The sequence below is a fragment of the Sus scrofa genome, chromosome 12, assembly GCF_054392235.1.
Source record: "Sus scrofa isolate SSC_HxYL_T2T_F1_AM1 chromosome 12, Sscrofa_HxYL_maternal_Yorkshire_Landrace_v2.0, whole genome shotgun sequence".
Lineage (NCBI taxonomy): Eukaryota > Metazoa > Chordata > Mammalia > Artiodactyla > Suidae > Sus > Sus scrofa.
In genome coordinates this window covers 19,212,256-19,233,993 of record NC_139394.1, presented here as the reverse complement: position 1 = coordinate 19,233,993, position 21,738 = coordinate 19,212,256, and the positions used below count along the sequence as shown (strand labels likewise).

General features: G+C 60.1%; 1 protein-coding gene across 23 annotated transcripts; it reads right to left on the bottom strand.

Moving 5' to 3' along the window:
* Positions 1-3,668: 3,668 nt before the first annotated feature.
* UBTF (upstream binding transcription factor) lies at positions 3,669-20,044 on the bottom strand. Of its 23 annotated transcripts, none has more exons than XM_084984333.1 (22): positions 19,619-20,044; positions 16,534-16,658; positions 14,844-15,019; positions 14,541-14,634; positions 14,196-14,279; positions 13,943-14,098; positions 11,313-11,377; positions 10,908-11,028; positions 10,434-10,544; positions 9,957-10,090; positions 9,660-9,801; positions 9,321-9,362; positions 9,075-9,188; positions 8,826-8,981; positions 8,270-8,425; positions 8,058-8,168; positions 7,566-7,654; positions 7,275-7,464; positions 6,433-6,480; positions 6,242-6,313; positions 6,015-6,158; positions 3,669-5,923 (listed from the first exon to the last, which is right to left on the bottom strand). In XM_084984333.1, exons 6-22 carry the CDS (start codon positions 14,045-14,047, stop codon positions 5,798-5,800), a joined length of 1,926 nt encoding a protein of 641 aa, XP_084840459.1. In that variant the 5' UTR covers positions 14,048-14,098; positions 14,196-14,279; positions 14,541-14,634; positions 14,844-15,019; positions 16,534-16,658; positions 19,619-20,044; the 3' UTR covers positions 3,669-5,797. The 23 variants fall into 23 exon arrangements, with proteins under 23 accessions (XP_084840459.1, XP_084840458.1, XP_084840461.1 ...); XM_084984332.1 differs by lacking the exon at positions 19,619-20,044 and adding an exon at positions 19,155-19,301; XM_084984335.1 differs by lacking the exon at positions 10,434-10,544.
* Between the last annotated feature and the right edge of the window lie 1,694 nt (positions 20,045-21,738).

Genomic DNA, 21,738 nt, shown 5'->3' with positions numbered 1-21,738 from the left:
CCTCGGAGGTTGTGAGCTTTTACCCTACAGGCTGTGAGGGTCCTCAGGGGGAATCGTTTGACCAGATTTGCATTTTAAGTAGATCACTCTGGAGCGTAGAGGCTGGTTACCTTAGAAGTGGTTAGGTTTTTGTTATTGTTATTGCTGGAGATGTTTGGGGTAAAGACCCTGAAAACATCTTTAACCAAGATGGGGCACTCTGGGAGCTCCCTTGTGGCACATTAGGCTCCTCGGGACCCAGCATTGTCATTGCTGTGGCTTGGCTTGCTGCTGTGGTGAGTTCCATCCTTGGCTTCCGTGTGTTGCCGGCGTGGCAAAAAAAAAAAAAAAAGAAAAAAAAGATGGGGCGCTCTGAAGAGGAGATGTGATGATACAGGGGAATGAAAAATTCTCTCTGGGAATATGTTGGAGTTACTGGGAGATTAGCTGGTGGAGCCTCTCAGAAGATGGTGGAACTTGAGACTAGAGCAAAGTAGTGAGGCCAGGCCTTCAGGTATCTCCACAGTGCAAATCAAATTCTCCACTCCATGATGCTGATCTGTTTCTTAGTCTCGGAGTATGTCCTGTACATCCTGCCCTAAGGAATTTACTTATGCCCAGGAGGTCTTCCTGTCTCCTCCCTGTTTATCTAAATCCTTCCTCACTTCTCCACCCCGTGGCCACCCTCACAACAGACTCCTTTAAAATTGGATTATACTGTTCATTCTTGGCCTGAGCGACTCTGTAGTGGTGACCTCTTTGGGCACGTGCCCGGTCTCCACAGTTAGCACCAGTCAATAAACACTAAGGACCGTGCTGGTCCAGGCTCTGGGTGAGGCCCTGGGGTTTTAGCAGTGAGCCAGAGAGACCCACAGACCTTGTCCTAGAGGAGCTTACAGCCCAGCAAACCTGACGTGGAAGAAAGAAGTTTGAATGTGAAGGCATCCGGGCTGCTGAAGAAACAAATGCATAGAAATCTTTTTATCAGGGGGTCAGGACAGGCTCCCTGGAGGAAGTGATCTTTTTGGGGGAGAGGGCATGCCCTGCAGCATGTGAAAATTCCCAGGCAAGGGATTGTACCCTTGCCACAGCCACGACCCCAGTAGCTGCAGTGACAATGCCAGATCCTTAACCTGCTGAACCACAAGGGAACTCTGGAACTGATCTTTTAAGTGGCACCTTGAATTAACTAGGAAGAAAGGACCATTCTAGGAAGAGGGAATCGTTGCATGGAGGCAGAATACATAGAGGCCTGGGAAGAGAGTGTGATGTGTTAAGAGTCTTGGATGGCTTGTGTAGCTGGGTAGAGAGGCCAGCAGGGGCACCAGATCCTCTGGGCATTGTGGGCCATACTTATTCACTCATTCAACAAATATTTCTTTTTCTTTCTTTTTTTTTTTTTGCCATTTCTAAGGCTGCTCCCGTGGCACATGGAGGTCTCCAGGCTAGGGGTTGATTGGAGCTGTAGCCGCCGGCCTATGCCAGAGCCACAGCAACACAGGATCTGAGCCGCGTCTGCAACCTACACCACAGCTCACGGCAACGCCGGATCTTTAACCCACTGAGCAAGGCCAGGGACGGAACCCACAATCTCATGGTTCCTAGTTGGGTTCGTTAACCACCGGGCCGCGATGGGAACTCCCAACAAATATTTCTTGAGTGTCAAATGTATGCTTAGGTGCTGGGATTACTGTAATGAATGAGCAGATAACTTGTCTTCTCCTTGGGGAGACAGACAATAAACAAATAGATAAACACAGAAACAAGGAGATGGAGGAGGAGGCCTTTCTAGAGAGGGTGGTCAGGGAAGGCCTGTGAGGAGATATTTGAATTTCAGTCTAAGAAAAACGAACTATGTGTGGTGTTGTGGGAATAGCATCTTGGGCACAGAGAGGTCAAGTGCAAAGGCCCTGTGGTAAGCATGTTTGAGGAACAAAAGATGGATCCCTTGGCTGGATCATTGTGAGCAATTAGGAAGAGTCGGGTGAGAGAAGGGAGGAGGGAAACGGGGGCCAGGCCTTGTAGGGTCATTGTAAGACACGGTAGGTCGTAAGTGCAGAAGTCATCAAATTTAGGTATTTTATTTTATTTTTTAGCCACAGCCATGGCATGTGGAAATTCCCGGGCCAGGGATTGAACCTGTGCCACAGCAGTGACATCCGATCCTTAACCCCCTGAGCCAAGAAGGAACTTCCCATTTGTTTTTTTAAGATAGCCTTGGTTGCCATGTGCAGGATGGACTGTAGGGGGCAAGAGTGCAAGCAGGAAGACCAGTTTGAGGAGGTCTTTGCAGAAGTTGAGCAATGGCGGTGGCCTTGAATAGGGTGAGGATGGGCAGCCACGTGTAGACAGATCTGAGAGAGATACAGGAAGTGGAACGGATAGATCTAGGAGAGCGAATTTCACTGAGAGATGAAATAGGGAGCGAGGAGTTAAGGCTGATACCCTGGTTTCTAGATTGAATGACTAGATGGTTGGTGATCGTCTGGGGCCTTGAGGTAAGATGCCTACTAGACACCCCAGAGGATACCCTGAAGTCTGTACTGGTGTGCAGCTTGGAAGAGCGGTCTCTGTAAAGGCCGCCTTTCAGAATGGCTACCTGTGGGTGATAACTGGTGGTTCCTGGAGTGACTTGAATGCCTAGGATAGAATGAGGAGGAGGGGCGGGTGCCAGCAGAGGAGACCAAGACGTCAAGAGACCGGCAAGGGTCTGCGGTGCCCTCAGAGGCACCTCAGGGGAATAGTGCGTGGGAGGTGAGGAAATGGGAGACCCTAAGGGCAAGCAGCTTTTCACAAGTTTGGCCAAGAGTGAGAGAGGGGCGTGGGGCGAAGCGAGGGGTCTTAGGTGGGTCTAAGCCTGTGGTGGGTCTAAAGCCTGGGGCTTTAGCCCGTGGCGTTCCAGGAACCCAGCCAGGGCCAGTGCGGGGACGGCTGTCTTCCTTACCCTCAGAGAGTGATTCATCTCGGCCCAGCCCACTTCCCATCAGAGGTCTGGGTGTTAGGAAACTCATTCCTAACCCTGAGTGAGCGAAGGGCTCAACTCCCAATGACAAGCCCATGCATGACGGGGATGAACCCCTGACCCTAATGGCTCATCATCTCCATTTTTTTCAAGGCAGTTGCACTCTGGGAGAAAATAATGTATTTGTTTTCCAAATATCCAGTCCTTAGTGGCCTGACAACCCAACGTGAACCAACTGAATCGAGAAAGTGCAAAAACAGTAGCACAAGGAGTTCCCGTCGTGGCGCAGTGGTTAATGAATCTGACTTGGAACCATGAGGTTGCGGGTTCGGTCCCTGCCCTTGCTCAGTGGGTTAAGGATCCGGCAGTGCCGTGAGCTGTGGTGTGAGTCACAGATGCAGCTAGGATTCCGAGTTGCTGTGGCTCTGGTGTAGGCTGGTGGCTACAGCTCCGATTCAACCCCTAGCCTGGGAACCTCCATATGCTGCAGGAGGGGCTCAAGAAAAGGCAAAAAGACAAAGCAAAACAAAACAAACAAAAAAACCCCCAGTAGCACAAAACAGTGCGAAGGTAGGTTGCCTATGGCATCTTCAGGAGAGAGGAAGATGGTTCTAGAAAGAAGAGGCCAAGAAGCTGGCTTCAAGGGGCTTTCCACATTGAGCCTGTTCGGTCACCTCTGCCACCACTCCCCCTTCATGGAGTCCAGTGATCAGACAGCACTCAAACCTTTGTTTTTTTACTTTATTGTACAAAAAAAGGGAAAACAAAACTTCCACAGTTGGCCTTAAGCTTAGGCGGACACCTCTAAGCCATTCCCTCCCACCTCCCATGTTACAAATTCAAGTTGTGGTTGTTGTTGAAACCTACAAAAACACTCCTTAAATATTAGAAAAAAGGGGGGGGAGCGGGGTCCTCCCACCCCAGCCATCCCATCCCAGTGCCAAAATGCACTCAGAGTGACCTCTCACAGCACCAACACCCTCACCCCCCACAGCCCTGTTTGTACTGTAAGAATTTTTCAACTTTCAAAACGGGGGGAAAGAAACAGTGCCCCGCTCGAAGTTGGTTTTAAGTGAAGACACGTTTCACTAAAACACAACAGCGCAGGAGCATTCAAACAGGGAAACAGGGTTCTCTGCAGGGGCTCTCCGGAAGAAATAGAACCTATGAACCCTTGTACCTAATTCCAGGATCAGGACAAAGGAAGGGGAGTGGGAGTGGGAAGTGTCCCTCCCTAGCTCCCCCCACTCCCAGCACCAAGTCCAAGGCAAAGCGGACCGCCTGCCTTTGGGAGCAGGACCCACCTTTCCCAGCCCGCCTCCTGGGCGGAGCTCCCACTCTTCCCCATCCCTTGGCTTTCATTCAGAGGGGAAGGTGGAAAAGCACAAAGCCCCGATTAGATAGGTCAACGATGTGATTGTTTAAAAAAAAAAAAGTCAAAATTTAATCAAAAACAACCCCCCCAAATTTAAACCCAGAGACAAGGTGGCTTGGCTTATTAAGAGTCTAGGAATCGGGGTACCAAAATTGGGGGGATGGCTGGGAAGGGTTAGGACAGCTGCAAAAACAGCTTGTGCAGACCTCTTCCCCAGCCGTGGGTTTGGGGAGGTGGGCAGACCTGAGAAATCAAAGGAAATGGGGGTGGGGGAGCTGGAGGATGTGGCGGAAAGGCAGGAGCGACGTGTAAGTTACAAGCTTCCAACACATTTCTCGGAGCCCAGGGTGGCCGGGAGGCCTCTCAGATGAGCTGCAGAGGCCTTTCCCACCAAATCAAAGCTTTAAGGTTCTACCTGGTCTGTTCCCCTCTCCGCCATCCTGCTGGATATTGGAGACCAGCAGTAGCTCAGAGGGAAACCAGTATGAGAAGCATCAGAGGAGCTTCGGTCACCCCGCAAAACTGAATCCGAGATTCGGCAAAGCAGAAGATATGGAGAAAGGGGCCACCCAGCCTGTCCCCATCAGGATCAATGTCACCCCGGCCCGCACCAACACTTTCACCAGATTCACAGACTTGAGGTGGGCTCCTCCTCCTCTCTTACACACACAAATACACATGTGCCTTTGCACACATCCACAGGTGCACCCATGCTATGTACAGGCCACGCACACACACACGCATTTTTCCACACGCATCAAGACCGTTTTAAAAAAGTCCCAAACCTAACCCCTACCCCCTCCCTCTCCCAGAAATGACAACAGAGACGGCAGCCGAGATCGGTAGGAAACGTCTCGTTGACAGCTCAGAGCTTAAAAAAAAAAAATATATACACATATATAAAAAACACTTCTGCCCCCTCCCCTCGTGAGTGGGTCGAGGCAGCTCCTTCCTGCAGGGGGCAGGGGAGAGGGCTGGGGGGCCGTGCCTATTTCCCCATAGGCACCCGCCCTCCTCTCCCATGTCCCCTGCCTCCAGTTCCAATGTAGGGGTCCAGGCTGCAGGCCCCTCTGGAAACAAAGGGGCCTTCCCCAAGCTTCCACCCTCCCAGGGGTTGGGCTGCAGGTGTAGAGGGCCTCAGAGAACTCTTTGGGACCCACCCCCGATCCCACTCCCAGGTCCATTGTCCATGCCGGAACTGCGAGTGCAAAAGAGGGGTGGGCTGGGCCGGTCCAGTGGTGGCTCAGTCTGGTGGTTGCGCTCCCTGGAGGGCCCTCCAGGGCTGATGGCTCTAAGGCCGCAGAGTTCTAGCCTGGGCGCCTCCAGTGCCTCTCCCCACTGTATTTTGTTTTTTTTTTAAAAAAAAAAGAAAAAAGAAAAAGAAAGAAAGAAAGTGGGGGAGGCCAGGGGGCAGGGGACAGAACATGGGAGAGAAACAAAGGTGGTCAGTCGAGGAGGGGCGCCCCGCGTGGGGCTGAGCCTCAGTTGGAGTCAGAGTCCGAGGAGTCCCCCGAGGAGGACGAGCTGGAGCTGCTGCCCTCGGATTCGTTGTCCTCATCCTCGTCGTCATCCTCGTCGTCGTCCTCGTCCTCATCCTCATCCTCGTTCTGGGAGGCAAGGGAAGTGCAGTCACCAGGGGGCCGTGCTGGCGGGACCCCGTCCCGCCCTCCCGCCCGCCCGCCTGCCCGCCCGCCCCACCTCATCCCCATCCTCGCTCTCGTCCTCGCTGCTGGACTCGGAGGAGTCGCCGCCATCCTCGGAGGAGTCCCCGTTCTCGTCATCTTCCTCCTCCTCGTCCTCGTCCTCATCCTCCTCATCCTCTTCATCGTCCTCCTCAGACTCCTGCGAGGGATGGAAGCCCATCAGGGGTCCCTGCCGCGCCCTGGACCCTGCACGGGGCCCTTCTCCTGGGAGGGGCTCCTTACCGACTTAGACTGCAGGGTAGTCCGGCTGGACTTGGGGTTCGGGCCTCGAAGCTTGGTCATGCTCTTACGTTTCTGCAGGAGAGGGACGGGGACACAGGCGAAGGGAGGGGCTGTAAGCTCCAGACCCTGCACCGAGGTCGTCCCCACCCCCCACCCCCGCTTATCCCAACATCACCCTGTCCCAGACTCACGCTGGAGATGTACTCTTTATATGCTGCACGGTCCTGAGGAGACAGGCTCTGGGGGAGACAGAGAAGGAGGTGAGAGACAGAATACAACCCCTCCAACTACTGCTGATGGACCATGTTGGCCAGGTGCCAGGCAGGGGGCTGAGTATTTACCACCACCCCACTGTCACCCATCCCGGTCTCCCCACGCCTAGGGTCTCTGTAGAGAACCCCAGGGACTGAACCCCACCAGCTCAGTGTTTCAGCTAAGAAGCCCCGAATCCTTTCCTAAGCCACCCTGCCCCAAGACAGGAGGCTTTTCGTGTCCGCCCTGTTGCTCTACCCAAACGGAGGCTCCAGAGCCAGGGCTTCCTCGACTCAAGAGAAGCTCCCCATGTTGACCTCCGTAGCCTGGCTTCATCACTCCTCCCCAAACACCAAGCCCAGAGCCACTACTGAGGCAACCTGGGGCTCACCGAACTTCTGGAACACTTAATCCGCACTATTCCCCGGAGTCCTTGGTCAGCCTGCCTGGGTGGCTGGGGAAGACATATGTGACTTCCCCTCTTTAGAGACCTGACTGCTCAAGCAAGGCATGGAAGGAGAGCTCAGGGCTGGGGGTAGAGCCTGTATCTAGGGGAGGTCCCCCGATTCCGGCTGGAGAGAGGCAAAGGCAGCCTGCTTTGGATTTTCCTACTTACTAGCTGTGTGACCTCAGGTAAGTTACTTAACCTGTCTGAGCCTTGGCAACCTTATCTTTGACAGATCATCACCTGGAAGGACTGCTGCAACACTGAATTAAACCCCAAGTGCAGACAGCCAGCATGACACCTCCCTCATCCTTGCCGCCAGCCCTGCCCTCTCACCTTGACCCAGAGGTCCAGGTGTACTTTGTACTGCTTCTGCTGCTCCTCGGCCAGCTTTTTGTAGTGTTCCTTCTGGCTCTGGGAGATGCGCTGCCAGCGGCTGCCAATCTCCACCATGCGCTCCTTCAGTGGCAGGTGGTTCAGCTCCCCGTTGGACAGTAGCTCCTGGGAGAACTTCTGGTAACCGTTCCTGGGAGGCGGGAGTGGGGCAGGGAGGGTCAGGATACCAACCAAGCGGCCCTTCTGCCCTGGCCAGCGCCCCCCAGGGTGGACTCCAGCCCCCAGGCTCACATGGGAGGCTTCTTGGGTTCTCCCTGGAACTTCATCTTCTTGGATGAGTTGGCAGCAGCCGGGGGTGCCCGCATCTCACTCAGCTCTCTCTGTGGGGACAGCCCGGACAGGTCATGCCCCTCGACCTCCTGCCCCAGGCCGTCAGTCCTTAGCTGACTCTGCTTTCATGGGCCAGGAAGGAGGAGAAACCGAGGCACAGCTTCCTTACAGCTCACGCTGTGTCCGGTGGGCCCTGCTGTCTGAAAGGGCTTTTGCCATTGCCCTCACGTGACAGCATCGCCCTTGTCTGACTAAGGCCCGACTGAGGCTCAGAGAAGGAAGTTAGGAGACCCACTCAGGGTCACAGAGCCCAAGCTGGGACTTCTGGCTCCAAGCCCCAGGCAGTGGGGTCAAGCTGCCCACCCAAGAGGGCGCACCGGAGCTTTCTGTGGCAGAAGGGGCCCCCAGCTCTGCCCTGCCCCGCGCGGCTCTGACTGGCAGCCCCCTTCCTACCTCGTATCGCTTTTGGTCTTCAGCGGCCTTCTTAATCCACATCAGTTTCTCCTTCTTTTCCATGTTGTTCCAAGTCATCTCCATGGCTTTTAAGGCCTTCACCCGGTCATTCTGGGGACAGACAGGGGCGTCAGCTGTGGGAGGGGTCACCCAGGGCTGGAGGAGGTCTGGGTGGGTGGTGACAGAACAACCCCTTTCCCACTGCCTGCCACCTTGAAGCGGGCCAGGTAGTCGCCAATGACGCTCTGCTGCCAGATCTCCTCGGCTCTCTTGGGCGACTCGGGCAGCTTGCCCCGGTCCTCGCGATCGGCGCCCGGCTTCCTTTCCGACTGGGCTTTCAGCGCCGCCTCCCGGGCCTTGTACTTGGCCTGTGGACGGACGGACGGGAGAGGCGTCAACCTTCCAGCCGCCCCCAGGGGGCGCGCGTGGCTCGCCCAGCAGCTGACCGCTCTCGGGACCCACAAGGGCGGGGCGGGCGAGCTAAGGGCCGGGCTGGTGCGGCCGGGCTGGTGCGGACGGGCTGGTGCAGACGTCTCCAGCCAGCGGCTCAACCCGCCCGGCAGCCCTGCTCCCCAGGGAGCCCACAGGCCTCGGCCCGACAGCTTCCCGCCTTCCGGCTTGCTGGGTTCCTGGCCCCGCCACCTGCGCCCGGGCGCAAGTGGGGCTCCGGCCTCATCCACACATCACGGGGCAGGGTGAGGAAGTGCAGCTGGTCCCCGGGGAGAAGGGGCCCGGCCTCTGCCCGGCGGGCGGTCTGGCAACCCTGACCTTTTTCTTCTCGGACAGGTCGTTCCACATGCGGGCCAGCAGGCGGGTCAGCTCGCTCTCTGAGAGCTCGGGCCTCTCCTCCTGCAGCTGCCGCCGCTTCTCTTCCGAGAAGATGAACATGGCGGACACGGGCCTTTTGGGCTTCTCTGAGCCGCCCTGTAGCCGTGCAAAGAGGGTCGGGATCCGTGGGGTGCGGACCGGAGCCTCGCCTCTCCCACCCCCACCTGGCTGGTCGTGCCCCCTGCCCACCTTGCCCGCTTCCTGGGAGGGCTTCTTGGAGGCTGGGCTGGTGGCCTGCTTCTTGTTGATGTTCAGCATCTTCTCCTCCCCCAGGACCCGCTGCTGCTCCTCCTCGGGCAGGCTCTGGTCGGGGAGAAGAGGCAGCCTGCGGTCAGACGTCTGGTCCCCAGTCCGCTTCCAGAAGCCCTAAGGGCCTTGCTCGCCCACCCCCAGGCCCCGCTCTCTGCCCGCGGCCTTCCGCAGAGAAACACTCACCTCTAGGAAACGGAGCAGTTCCACCTCGTAATCTTTCTTTTTCTGGGGAAGGAAGGGGAGTCAGGGTTAGTCTGGGGGCAGCCTCGCTGGAGACCCTCCCTCTTTCAGGGACAAAGAGTGGCCCCTCAGCAAGCCACCCAGAGCCTGCACAGGGCCCCGTCTCCCTCTGCAGATGGATGTGAAGCACGAGGCCTGGGGCTGCCTTGACTGGCCGGAAGCTACACCTAGAACAACACCTCCACCAGGTGTGAAGCGAGGGCCCACGGGTCAGATCGCATGCTTCCAAGCCCCAGGGTTGGAAGTCCTCCCCCTCCAGGGCTGGCTCCTGGCACGGCTCACCTGGTCGCACTTCTTGTGGTAGGCGTCCTTCTCCTTCTGGGACAGCAGCTTCCACTGCTGGCTGCATAGCACCATGCGCTCTGTGCTGGGCACGTCCTTCATGTTGGCCATCAGCTCTGCGCAGTACAGCGAGTAGCTGTTCCTGTCACAACCGGCAGCAAGGGGGGAGCACCCCTGTGAGCGATGGGGCGGCCCCAGGGCAGCGGCCTCCTCACTTCCAGAGCCCGGGCCAGAGGTCCTCTACCGGCCCAGCTCCCTGGCTGCCCACTGGCCCACCCGCCCCAGAGCGGTGCTCACGGAGGTGGCTTGGTGGGTCGCCCATCAAACTTGTCCTTGAGCTGGCGTTCGGCCTTGGTGAGGGTGGACTTGGTGATGCCCTCCTCGCTGATGTTCAGCTCGGGGTGCTTCTGGATATAGTCACGCATGATCTCCTGCAGAGTGAGGTGGGGGGGATGGAGGGCAACGGGGTGCGGGGTTAGCGGGGGGCCGGGGAGCGGGGAGAGCCGCTGGGGAGGGGAGGCAGGGAGCAAAGCTGGGTGGCCGTGTGTCTGCTGTGTCACACGAGACGTGGTGCCCTGCCCTGCCCTAGCCTGAGATCTCATGGTGGGGGGTGGGGGGGTGGAGAAGGAAGGGGCAGAGGTGAGGGGCCCAGACGGCCCCTCCCTCAGGGGCGGGATGGGGAGGGACCGCCTCCCGCTGAGTGCGGAGGCCAGAGAGTCAGAGCGCAGAGGCTCGTGAAGAGCCGGGTGGGGCGGAGCGCAGCGGAAGCCTAACCTCGTACTCCTTCCGCTGCTCCAGGGCCTTATGAATCCATTTCAGCCTCTTTTTGTCCGAGAGCTGAGACCACTGCTTCCCCAGGGAGTCCTTCACCTCCTTCGTAGTGGCCTGCAAACCAAAAGCCGTCAGACACACACAGGCAGCCGGGGGCAGGGGGGAGGGGGAGGGGAGGGGGGCGCAGAGGCCCCCGCCCCCTCAGGCCACAGGAGGTCACAGGAGTGTCCCCCACGGGCCAGGAGGGGAAGGCAGAGAGGCGGGGGGGTCCCGCCTGGGTGCAAGGGGACAGGCTCACGCACGCACGCACGCACACACACGCTCGCACGCCAGCTGGCCCAGGCCCTGTCCATGCAGCCCACCCCTGGGGAGGGGCCTCCTCTCCTGCTCCCCTGCACCGTGCCCGGCCGACCTGGCGCGGCTCCCCCCTTGCCATCGCCTTGCGCCCTCCCCGCCACCCCTTGGCCGGACACTCACATCTGGCCGCACTTTAAGATACACCTTCTTCTCGTGGGTGTACCACAGCTGCTGGGGGGTTTTGGGCTTCTCGGGGATGTCCGACTTCTTGGCGTTCTGGATTAGGTCGGGGTGATCCTCCCTGGCCAGGGCGCAGGGAGCAGCCATCAGCCGGCGGCGGCAGCGGCAGGGGAAGGGGGGGTCCTGCCGGGGGCTGACCTGAGCCAGCCGCCCTACCCACCCAGGCCCCTGGGCCTGGCGGGAAGGCGGTGGCCTGCCTGTCCCTGCCCCTGCGCCACCGGGGTCTACACAGGACCCAGCCACCCCCCGTGCCTCACCGATGGCTGCCTCCAGGCTCTGGCCAATGCTACCCTCTTCTGCCACACCCAGCACCCCGTGGCCCTCCTCCGGGTTCCTCTGCCTTACCTGAATCGGGCGAGGTTTCGCTCAAACTCCTGTTTCTCTCTCTGGAAGTCCTGAATATACTTCATCTGGGGGGAGGAGGGGACAGGGTCACCCGTGACCCAAGGCCTGAGCTACAGAAACCACCGCGTCCTCGCTAGCTGTTTTGCCCCCCAGTTGGTGACGTGCACCGGGAAAGTTATAAGCGGGCAGGGACGGTGGCCTGCCTTCCAGGGTGTTGGGGAAGGGCTGGGAGACACTCGACTGTAGCCCAGACGCGGGGAGCTACAGGGGTCTCCCAGCACGCGTCCTACATCCCCTTCTCTCCCTTTAGGAAAGTCCCAGAAGGGGGACAGGGCATTGCCCTGATGTCCAGTGGCGCTACTCCTCTGCCTTTCCCCACCACGAGACTCCCACAACGCGGCAGTCAGGAGAGGGTGTAGGCCTTGCCCCGTCACTCTATCTGCCTGTGTCTGTGGCAGCTGATACTGATCTGCCCCCTCAGAGGTGGCCCAAGGAGCTTCTGAGGCGTGAGGGGAGAGATTGCACTGAAAACAACCCAGAGTGAATCCTTGCAACCCAAAGCACATCCCAACAGATCTGTCTCCTGGGAGTTCCCGTCCTGGCTCAGCGGAAACGAATCTGACTAGTGTCCACGAGGACACAGGTTCAATCCCTGGCCTCGCTCAGAGGATTAAGGATCCAATGTTGCCGTGAGCTGTGGCGTAGGTCACAGACGCTGCTCAGATCTGGAGTTGCTGTGGCTGTAGCAAAGGCCAGCAGCTGCAGCTCGGATTTGGACCCCTAGCCTGGAAACTTCCAATTGCTGCAGGTGTGGCCCTAGAGGGGGAAGGGGAAAAAAAAAAAAAAAAAAAAAAGGCCAAGAGGTCCATCTCCTGAATTTGGATTTCCCCTCATCCGTTGCCTTTGGCTCCCTGGCTGTCCATGATGGTTCTGCAACCATCCTCACCCCACCCCGTCCTTCCTCAGTCGTCACCTTCCCTACCGCCTACACCTTCTTCCATGTGTTTGGCTTTTGGCTCCCTGGCTCCTGGATACCCCCCCACCCCTGCCCTGAGTTATTCTCCTCTGCTGCTTGGTTCCCCTTCCTTCTGCACCAGCTTCCACCAACCTTACCTTCCCTGCCCACCATCCTCGACTCCTTCCCTGCATCCTTCCTGCCTCCCCACACCCCTAACTCTGATGGCCTTCCTAACCTGGCTCTCACTCGATGTCCACCTTTCCTTGCCCCGTCTCTTCCCAGATTCACGAGAGTCAGCACTGGAGGGGGCCAGGGGCTCGAGCTGACAGAGCCCAACCCCTGCCCCTCACAGAACAGGCACCAGGTGCCAAGAAGCGAGGCAACTCTGCTTTCCTCGAGGTTCCCACGGAAAACCGGGAGCAGAGCACAGCCTCCTCTGCCCTGATCTTGGCTCTCCTCCCACAAAACAGCAGCTTTTAGAGCCGGAAGGCACTGCCCCCCGCACCTCCGATCAAGAGCAGGTCCGGAGGAGTGAAGCGACTTACCGAAGGGCACACGCACGGTGACTCCGTGGGAGCCAGAACAGGCCCAAGGCTTATGTCCCCTAGGCTGGCGCCCTGTCCACTCAACAACGTGGTCTCTTCTGTCCCTTCTTGGTCCTGAAACCCCCGGCCTATCCCTCCCATCCCCTGAGGATGCCTGGGTGGCGTGTGTACAGTCAGCTCTGGGATGTCCCCATCACAGGGGTCAAGAATGGCTCCAGCCGCTCACACTCCGGCTCGGCTCAGGCAGCAGCTGCCGACAGCTGGATTTACCCAGCCCAGCTGGCTCCTTTTTTGGGGTACAGAACCAGCGCCTGAGCTGGCAGCCAGAGCGCACAAACCAGGAAAAGGGCTAAGCGCTGGTGCCCTCCTGAGAGGTGGCCGCGTGCAACTGTCTCCTCTCCCAGCAAATGGGCCTTCCTGCCTCTCTCACTGCCCCTCACCAGTGTCTCTCCCTGGCTCCGACCCACTGGACAGCATCTCCTGTGTGTCCCCACTGCAGGCGCTGAGCTCCTGCCTCTGCGAGGGACTGGGAGACCTGCTGTGTGGACTGTGTCCACCCCTGCCTGGCAGGCTGGGGCAACCTCCACCCAAGGGTCACAGCCCCGACGGTCTAGGACAGCACGAGGCCCCAGGGCACAAGGTGTGCAAGGGCAGGGAAGCCCATCCAACCCGTGGATGTGGCAACGCAAAGAGCAGTAGACAGGGAGCCTGAGCACTAAACCGGAGCCCTGCTCTAGCCTCGCTGACTGGGACCTGATAACTCCAGCACCCTAGTTCCTTGCCTGCAAAATCGGGATCATCCAGTCTCCCAGAGTGACCTTTACGAGCAGCAAACGAGACCGTGTTGGGAAAATGTCAGGCGTGAAGGGCTGTGCGGGCCTAACAGTGAGGACTCGTGTGAAACACCACCACGGGCTGCCCGCGGCTAAACCGAGCGCCCGCCTCGGTCCGGGTGGCACGGACGGTGTGGGGCCAGGGAGGGCGATCAGGGGTGGCCACCCGAGGCCCTATTCTGCTCTGCTGACCCCCTCGCGCCCCTGACGCCAGGTCCCTTGGTCTAAGCCCTTGGCCCCCCAACAGATGACCCACGCCACGCCGACTGCTCCCGGCCTTTGCCCTCCCCCCACCTTCTTCTTCTCGGGCAGCTCCTTGTATTTCTTGGACAGAATCTTGGTCAGGTCCAGGTTGCTCATCTCAGGGTGGAGTTTTGCGTACTTGGCCCGCTTCTCCATGAAGAAGCGGAAATAAGGGGTCAGGGGCTTCTTTGGAAAGTCCGGATGTTTCTGGAAGGAGGGACAAGGACACGGCGAAGGTCAGACGCCATCCGATCTTTAGACCTGGCCTCTCCGAGCCCTGGCGCTCCTCCTCCTGGAAACTCACCTTGAGTTTTTTGCCTTTGTAGGGATTTTTAACATGTTCCTGAGCATCGAGGATCAACTCTGTCAACGTTCGGAACTTCCTCACCTGGGGGAAGAAGGGAGGTGAGCAGAAGGGGACGGTCCCAGGAGGGGACCACCACGCAGGCGCCGACCCTCGTTTTCCCCACGAGCCTTCTCTACGTTCCACTAGGCTGAAGTTACCAGAGGAGGAGGGGCAGAGGCCAACAGCCACACTGCTCAGGCGGCCCGGACACCCAGGCCGACACCCAGGCCCTGGCCCGTGCTTCCTGCAGAGGCCCAGGCAGTCAGAACACACCACAGGACAGCAAAAAGGTGACCACCTGACCTCGGAATGGTTGTCCGTGCCAGCACCTCATTCAATCCCCAGAACAGCTCAGACGACAGACGCTCCAAGACGGTAAGTATTCAAGGCCACACAGCTAGAAAGTGGCAGAACTGAGAAGTCTTGGCCAGGGCTGTCAACCGTGCCACCTCCCGAAATGCACAAGGGCGACCACGCGAGCACCTCGCCTGGTCTCTTTCCTTCCTGTTTATAGACTTCTGTTTCATCTCCCCCACCAGGAAGGCTGAGGCAAAGGTATGGGTGGATGTGTGCTCAGATGTGTCAGGAAGGGGGGGGATCAGTTACCTCGTTAGAGATCTCCACCCATTTGAGCTTGCACATGTCTCCCGAAAAGTCTTTAAAGGCTACTTTTTCCCAGTCCATATGCGACTCAGTGGTTTTGAACTTGGAGCTGTCATTGGATGGAAGGTTGTTCTTCATGCATTCCAGCAAAGTCAGCATGTCTTCCTGGGACCAGCGGTCTGGGGAAGGGTCGGAACGCCCATCACGCTGCGCTCATGCTAGCCCCCAGCTGCTCCCCAGTCCTTAAGCAACCCTTCCTTGCCAGAGCACCCCAGACCCTGGTTCTCTTCCCTCTGAAGGCACAGACACGACACGACCTGGCCCTAAGCAAGAGCTGCGGCCACCTGGGTTAAAGGGGGAACTCCGGGCGGGACAGCATCGCATCTAGAAATCACCCTTGGACTCAAGTCTGGCTTCCTTCAGAGCTATTATCATTTCTACCATGCTACCTGCCCTGGGCCACAATTTATTAGACGGAAGGGGGCGGGGGGAAGCTACGGTGACTTGGGACCCTGCTGGAGAATAGCTAGCTTATTGCAGAGGGAGGGGAAGCAAGAAGGCCACGCATCTACCTAAACATGAAGCTTAGTTCGATCAAAGTTCTAGGTGAAGATTCTAAATGCGCAGACTGAGCAAGCGGTGTGGGCAGTAAGGAGAACCCATGCAGATGTTTCTCTCCAGCGCAGCTGGAAACTACCATGAGAAACATGAGTGATGACCCTACCCTCCCTCTTGAGGAAGACCCAAGGAGAATGTGGGGCGAGTAAACAACTGAAAGAGCCAATATAGGGCAGCTGTGAGGCAACGCAGGCAAAGGCTCCCAGGGCCCTGCTCCAGCGAAGAAACCCCAGAGCCCGGGAATTCTGCGTTGTCTTCCTAGCTCAACTTCCCGTAGAGGCAGAGAACAGGGTCTGGCCCAGCCTTTTCCAGCCACTGAAAAATGCAGTTCCAGTGAGGCTCCTCTGGAGGATGGCCAGCCTGGAAGGTGAGCTGGGAGCACAGCCATCAAAGGGGCTGGGAGCACAGCTAGGCGTCAAAGGGGCTCTTCACCTGCATTTACATCTGGTGACCTGGGCCAGGGTTTCCAGGACGGGGTCACGGAAACCCATGAACCTGTCTTCTCAAGGTCTCACAAGGATTGCCAGAGGCTCAGATTCATCCTATCCCCTGCCTCCTTACACACTGGAGCCCTATGGGCTGGGGTGCTAGGTGAGGTAGGGTGGAGCTATATATCTTGAGACCTCAAGCCACCAAAACACCCTCTCTGGCCAGTGTGCCTCACCAAAACCCTTGTCCCCTTAACAATAATAAAAAACCTCAAAAGCCTTCTCAAGCCCTCTCATCTCCCTCTCCTTCATGTTCCTCATCTCTCTCCCATTCCCCGACATTGCTGAAGACACTCTGGGTGATGGGAAGCTCCAAAGGAAGACTTCCACACACAGGGGCCTCCTTCTTTCTCTCCAACACGAGGGAACAGAGTGTGGAAAATACAACTTAGAGGCTCAAGACCGAATAATTTGGGTTTAGCCAAACCCCCGGCGTGAGGGGTGCTTGACTATTCTTATCAACACTCAAGACACTCCCTCCTGTCTCATTTCAGAGATGGAGGAGTCCTTTAGAAGGGGAGTGGGCCCTGCAGACCCCCGTAGGAAAGAGAATTTAATTAAAGAGGGCTAAAGGTCCGGGCTCCTACCTTGGCCTTTGGGGGCGGCCATTTCCAGGTCTGTGGGGCAGTCGGCTTCTCCGTTCATTCTCCAGCCGTCCAGCCACCTCCTCGGGTCGTGCTGGCCAGGCAGGCCGGGGTCAAAGCCACCTCACCTTTTGGGAAAAAGAGGAAAAAAAAAAAAAAAAAGCAGTCCTCACTCAGACGGGCTGAGAAGTAAGGAACTGTCTATCCCCTCCCTCCCCCAAAGGGGGAGGGAGCCCCAAGTCCCCACTCTGTAAGCCAAGGTCCTGGGAGATGAGTCGGTGGGGGTGGGAATGCCCTCCTCCACTTCCTCCTAACTCCCTCCCACTGCCCCCAGCCCCTACAGCCCGGCTCCGCGGCGTGCGCCCTCCCCTGCCCACGCGAGAGACTGCTCCCCGCTCCCGCGTGCAGCTAGCGCCCGCCCTCCACCCTCCTTCCCCCACCCCGGCCAAAAAAAAAAAAAAAAAAAAACTCCTCCTCCTCCTCCTCCTCGGTGCGCCCGCCCCGGGGAGGCCCCAGGCTGGAGGGCGGGGGAGGAGGAAGGGCGGGTAAAGGGCGCGCGCGGCCGCGGAATCGGGCACGCGCCACAGTCTCCTCCTCCCGCTCCCCCCGGCCGGTTCCCCCCGCCTCCGCAACCCGGCGGGGACCCGGACGCAGCGCAGCCGCCGCCGGCCCCGGAGCGCAGCGGCCGCACCTCCCCCGGGGACCGGATCCGGATTCCCGCCGCCCCCCCCACGCGGGCTCGCGACGCCGTCCCCGCCCGCCTGGGCGGGCGAGCAGCCGGAGAGAAGCGGCCTGGCCTGCCCCCCGCCCCCGAGCCACCCACCCCGGGCAGAGGCGCCGCCGCCGCCCAGCCACCCCGACGCGCACGGAGGAGCCCGGCGCAGAGGCGCGACCACGGCGGGAACCGCCGCCTCCTCCCTCGAGCTTGCGGCCCAGCCCTGCCGGCGCCCCCGCCCCGGCCTCCGGGGAGCCGAGCCAAGGAGAGGGCGGGAGGACGGCGGCCGGGAGGCGGGGGCGCAGCGCTCACCGGCCCCGCCGCCCCCTCCGGCGGCCGGCGAGAACTGCGCCTGCCGGCTCGGAGAAGCGCGGGCTCCTCCGCCTGCTGCCGGGACTCAGCTCGGGCCTCGCTTCCTGCCCTCCCCTCCCCCGGTTCTCGGCGTCCTCTCCAGTGCCCTGGCCCTCTCTCGCCCAGTCCCTTGCCCGGAGGTCGTCCCGGGTCCCCTCCGGGCGTCCACCGTACCCGCGGCTCGCTCCCCGCCGCCCGGCCCCGACCCCAGCGCGCGTCCTCAGCCGCCTCGGTTACCCGGCACAGCGCGGCCTCCAGGCTTCCCGCTCCGGCGGCTCCCTCCCCGGCTCTGAGCGGCGGCGCCCTCCCCCGCTCGGCCGGGCACAGCCGCAGCTCCCTCCCGCGGCGGCAGCGGCTCCTCCTCCGGGCGCGGCGGCAGCGCTGGGGCGGCGGCTGCTGCTGCTGTGGCGGCGGCGGCGGCTGTGGCTGCTGCCTGCTGCTCCTCGCGGCGAAAAGCACAAAGCACAGCGCCCTCCGCCTGCAGGCAGCCCGCCCGCCGCCCGCCCGCCGGCCCCGGCCTCAGCTCGCACACCCCCCGCCGCCGCCGCAGCCTCCGCCGCCGGAGCGGGGAGGAGGAGGGAGAAGGGAGGAGGAGGAGCGGGAGGGGGGGCGGGAGAAGCGGGGCAGCGAGCGCGTCCTTCCCCGTAGAGCGCACACCGACCCCCGGGGAGCGAGCGCCAGCCCGCCCGCCTCGCCGGCTCCGCTCCCTCCCACAGCCTGCCCGGGCGGGCTCCGCGGGGGGCAGCTGGGAGGAGGGGCGGGAGCTGGGGGGACCCGGGCGGCCGAGGCGGAGGGAAGGAAGGAGGGGAGGGGGGTGGTGGTGGTGGTAGTGGTAGTGGTGGTGGTGGCGGCGGCGGCGGCGGCTGCTGCCGCCGGAGAGGGGGGGGGCCGGGGCAGGGAGACACGCAGCCGCCCGGATGGCGGCGGGGCTCGGAGCCGAGGCAGGCGGGCGGGCGGGCGCCGAGAGCGACCTCGCCAGACCCGCGGGGGAACTGGCAGGCTCGGCCGGCGCGGGAGGGAGGGCTCGAGGCGCGGCCGCAGATAGGGTGCCCGGAGGGCCCCCCGGCGGCCAGGGAGGCTCGGGGGGTGCCTGCAGCCTTGCTCCGGAGCTCTCTCTTAAGTCTTCCCAGCTCAGATTCAGGTTTCCACGCCGGCCCTCACCCGCTCCCCTCGCCTGCCTCCCGGAGCGGGCGGTCCGCGCCCACCCTTATCCCCGGAGCGTAGCCACCGGCTTGGGGCGCACGCCCGCCGATCGCGGCGCCAGGCTTCGGAGCCTGCCTCGCGGTCGCCTCGCTGCCAAGCAGCACACACACGAACTTTTAAAAAATTATTCCTACAAAATATCCTCCTTGCAAATTAAAAAAAAAAAAAAAATCCTGTGCTTACACTCCGCAAACGGCGAGGGGGCAACGGGCTCCGGCGGAGGAGCCTTTCTGGGAGCTGGTTCAATCCAGCCCGGCATGGCTCCCCAGGCCTGCCCGGGCGCATGGAGATCGTCGCTGCCGCCGCTCGCAGCAACCCCTCTCCCCCGAAATCCGCGGCGCTGGGGCTCACTTACCGAGCGTGTGAATGGGAGTGCGGGCCAGGGGCGCCTTAGGGGTGCTGCGGGCCGAAGAGCCGAGCCGCAGCTCCGCCGCAGCCGACGCCGGGGCAGCGAGTCGCCAGACAAAGCCCGAGATGGCGAAGCGGAGCGACGGCTAATGGCGAGCCCCACGCGCCGCGCTCCGCCCGCCCCGCTCCGCCCGCCCGCCCGCCCGCCTCGGCGCAGCGCAGCGCCGCTCCGAGCGCTCGCCCGTCAGAGCCGCCTCGGCGCCGCCGCCTCCCGGGCCACTCCGGCCTCGCCTGGCCCCTCCGCCTCCTCCGAGCGGCTCAGCCTCACCCCTTCCCTCCCACCGCTCTGGGGGTTGCATGAAAATAAAAAAAAAAAGAAAAGGAAAAAATGCTTTTCTTTTTTTTTTTTCCTTTGGCAGGGCGGGCTTGTTGAGACTTTCGGGTCTTTTTTTGCCCCCAGCTCGCACTCACCTGCGGAGCCGCCGGGAGGGCTAGGGGTGGGGGCGCGCGGGGCTGTAGCCGGCGAGCGCGGGTTGAAAGCTAGCCAAGCTCTGCAGCGCCCGACCCGGGCGTATACGCCGCCGCCAGTCCCCGCAGAGAAATCGTCCTCCTACCCCCGCCTCCATCGCTCTGCGTTTCTCTTCCAATCAGCCGATCGCTTGGCGGCTCCTCCATTCTCCGGCCAAGCCCGCTGCCTAGAGCGAGCTCCACTCCTCCATCTGCTTGCCCGGATCCTCGCTCCCCTGCCGGGGCCGGCGAGGCGACGTGGGGCCGGAGGGGGATTTGCGAGGGAACCTGCCGGCTTCCCGCTCCCATTGCTCCCTCCCTGCTGCCTCCTGCCTCCTGCTTCTCTCCTGCGTCTTTCCAACTCTCCCCTGTCGCCACTGGTGTGTGTCTGAGTGTGTGCGCGGGTTTTTTTTTTTTTTTTTTTTTTTTTTTTTTTTTTTTTTATTGCTCTTTGCTTTTGCAACCCTAGAGCCAGAGCGGAGTGGGTGGGGGGTGGGGAGCAAGGGGGAGTGTTACAAAAAAACAAAAAAGAAAGAAAAAGATAAAAGCAAGCAAATAGCTCTTAGGCTTGCAACACATTGAAAAACCCGGGGAGCACCCCGCCTAGTCCGATCTCGGGGCTCCGCCAGGGCCTTCCGGGTTTTGGAGCGAGCCCCTCGTTGTTCTCAGTGCCCCTCACCTCCTACGGGTTTAGGATCCGAGGAAGTCCAAGCAAAAAGTTCTCCCCCTGGGCCGTAGCAAGGGGGTGTCAGGGTGGGAGGTGGGGGTATTTCTCAAGAAGCAGCAACCGTCCCTCCCACCCCGGCTTCAGTGGCTGGGCCGGCGTCTGGATAAAGAGCAAAAACCCCGTTGGGTTTAGGCAAAGGGGTATCCGGGGTGAACTTGGAGCTTGAGACCTCGCTTCGTGCATCTCCCCTTCGGTCTCTGCCGCCTGTCCCCTGCCAGCTCCCCCTTTAATTTTTTTTTTTTTTTCCCTTTCCTTTAATCTAATTTCTTCCAACTCCACCTTTGTTGTTAACCGGCGTCACGCCCGGACCAGCCAATCCCCGCCACGCAATCGGCTTGTCAAAAAGGCTCGGCCAGCCCTGGGAAAGCAGGCTGCGGGCGCTGCCCCCCACCCTCCACTACCCCCACCCCCGGCAGCGGCGGCGGGGAGCCAAGAGGGGAGCCTGGCACCCGGGCCTCGCCGCGCAAGCCGCAGCGGGGCAGCCTCCTCGTAGGCCTCTGTTCTCCTACCACCCTGCGGGCCGGGGATCGAAAGGCCTGGGCGGGACCACCATCCACCCTCCCAACTGCCGTCGTCTGTGGTTGTCTTTCTCTGCCTGTCCTCCTCCGCGGAGGGTTTATCTGGACGCAGGAAGCCAGATGACAGTCTGAAGAACGCCCGCTTCCGACAGGCGAGCCTACAGTTTGGGCCATCGCTCCGGGGGCAGCGCCATTGCTCCCGGCTCCTGGGATGCCAGCCTACCACGCCAGCACTGCTGCGGCCACATCTCGGCCAGCTGGGTCACTGGCCCCTTTGGACTCTCCCCTGGCAAACAGCCTTCTCCATCTTCACAGGCGGGCTTCGCTGCTGCTGCTGCGGTTCCTCATGTCTCCCGGGAGAAATGAGATTCCTTTTCCAGGGCTTCCAGAGCCCACATCTGCCACGTTTCATAAACAGGGAGGAAAATCCTGTCAAGATCTGGTGTGTCAGGATTTTCTAGTGGGTAGAGCACGTAGGAGGGGCCGATTTGCCTTGATGCTAATGAAGTTTAAGCTTCAGGGCCCCTTATCACAGGGGCTGTCTTAGGCCCTTAATTTTGATCCATCATTTGGTATTTTTGTTAAAGAGGCCTGGCAGCACCCCCCCACCCCCCACAATTATGCAAGTTTCAGCTCCACAAGCCCAGCTCTGCCCTTGGCACCTACAGAGGGCATTTTGTGTATGATCAAGCCAACTCATACTGTACTTAGAACTGGCAGGGACTGACTTTCTTCTTCTGACTGGGAAACAGCAAAGGGTTTGGAGTCAAAAGTTCCAGCATCTGAGCCTCTCGGCTTCCTCGCCTTCTTAATGGTTTGAGTTTGATGGGATCTCCTAA

Coding starts and splice junctions, on each gene's coding strand:
- UBTF (XM_021066873.2), bottom strand. CDS start 16,591: ATGAACGGAGAAGCCGACTGCCCCACAGACCTGGAAATGGCCGCCCCC. Junction 7,465..7,565: donor GAACCCAAGAAGCCTCCCAT/GTGAGCCTGGGG, acceptor CCCGCCTCCCAG/GAACGGTTACCAGAAGTTCT. Junction 5,924..6,014: donor AGAGCGAGGATGGGGATGAG/GTGGGGCGGGCG, acceptor CTTGCCTCCCAG/AACGAGGATGAGGATGAGGA.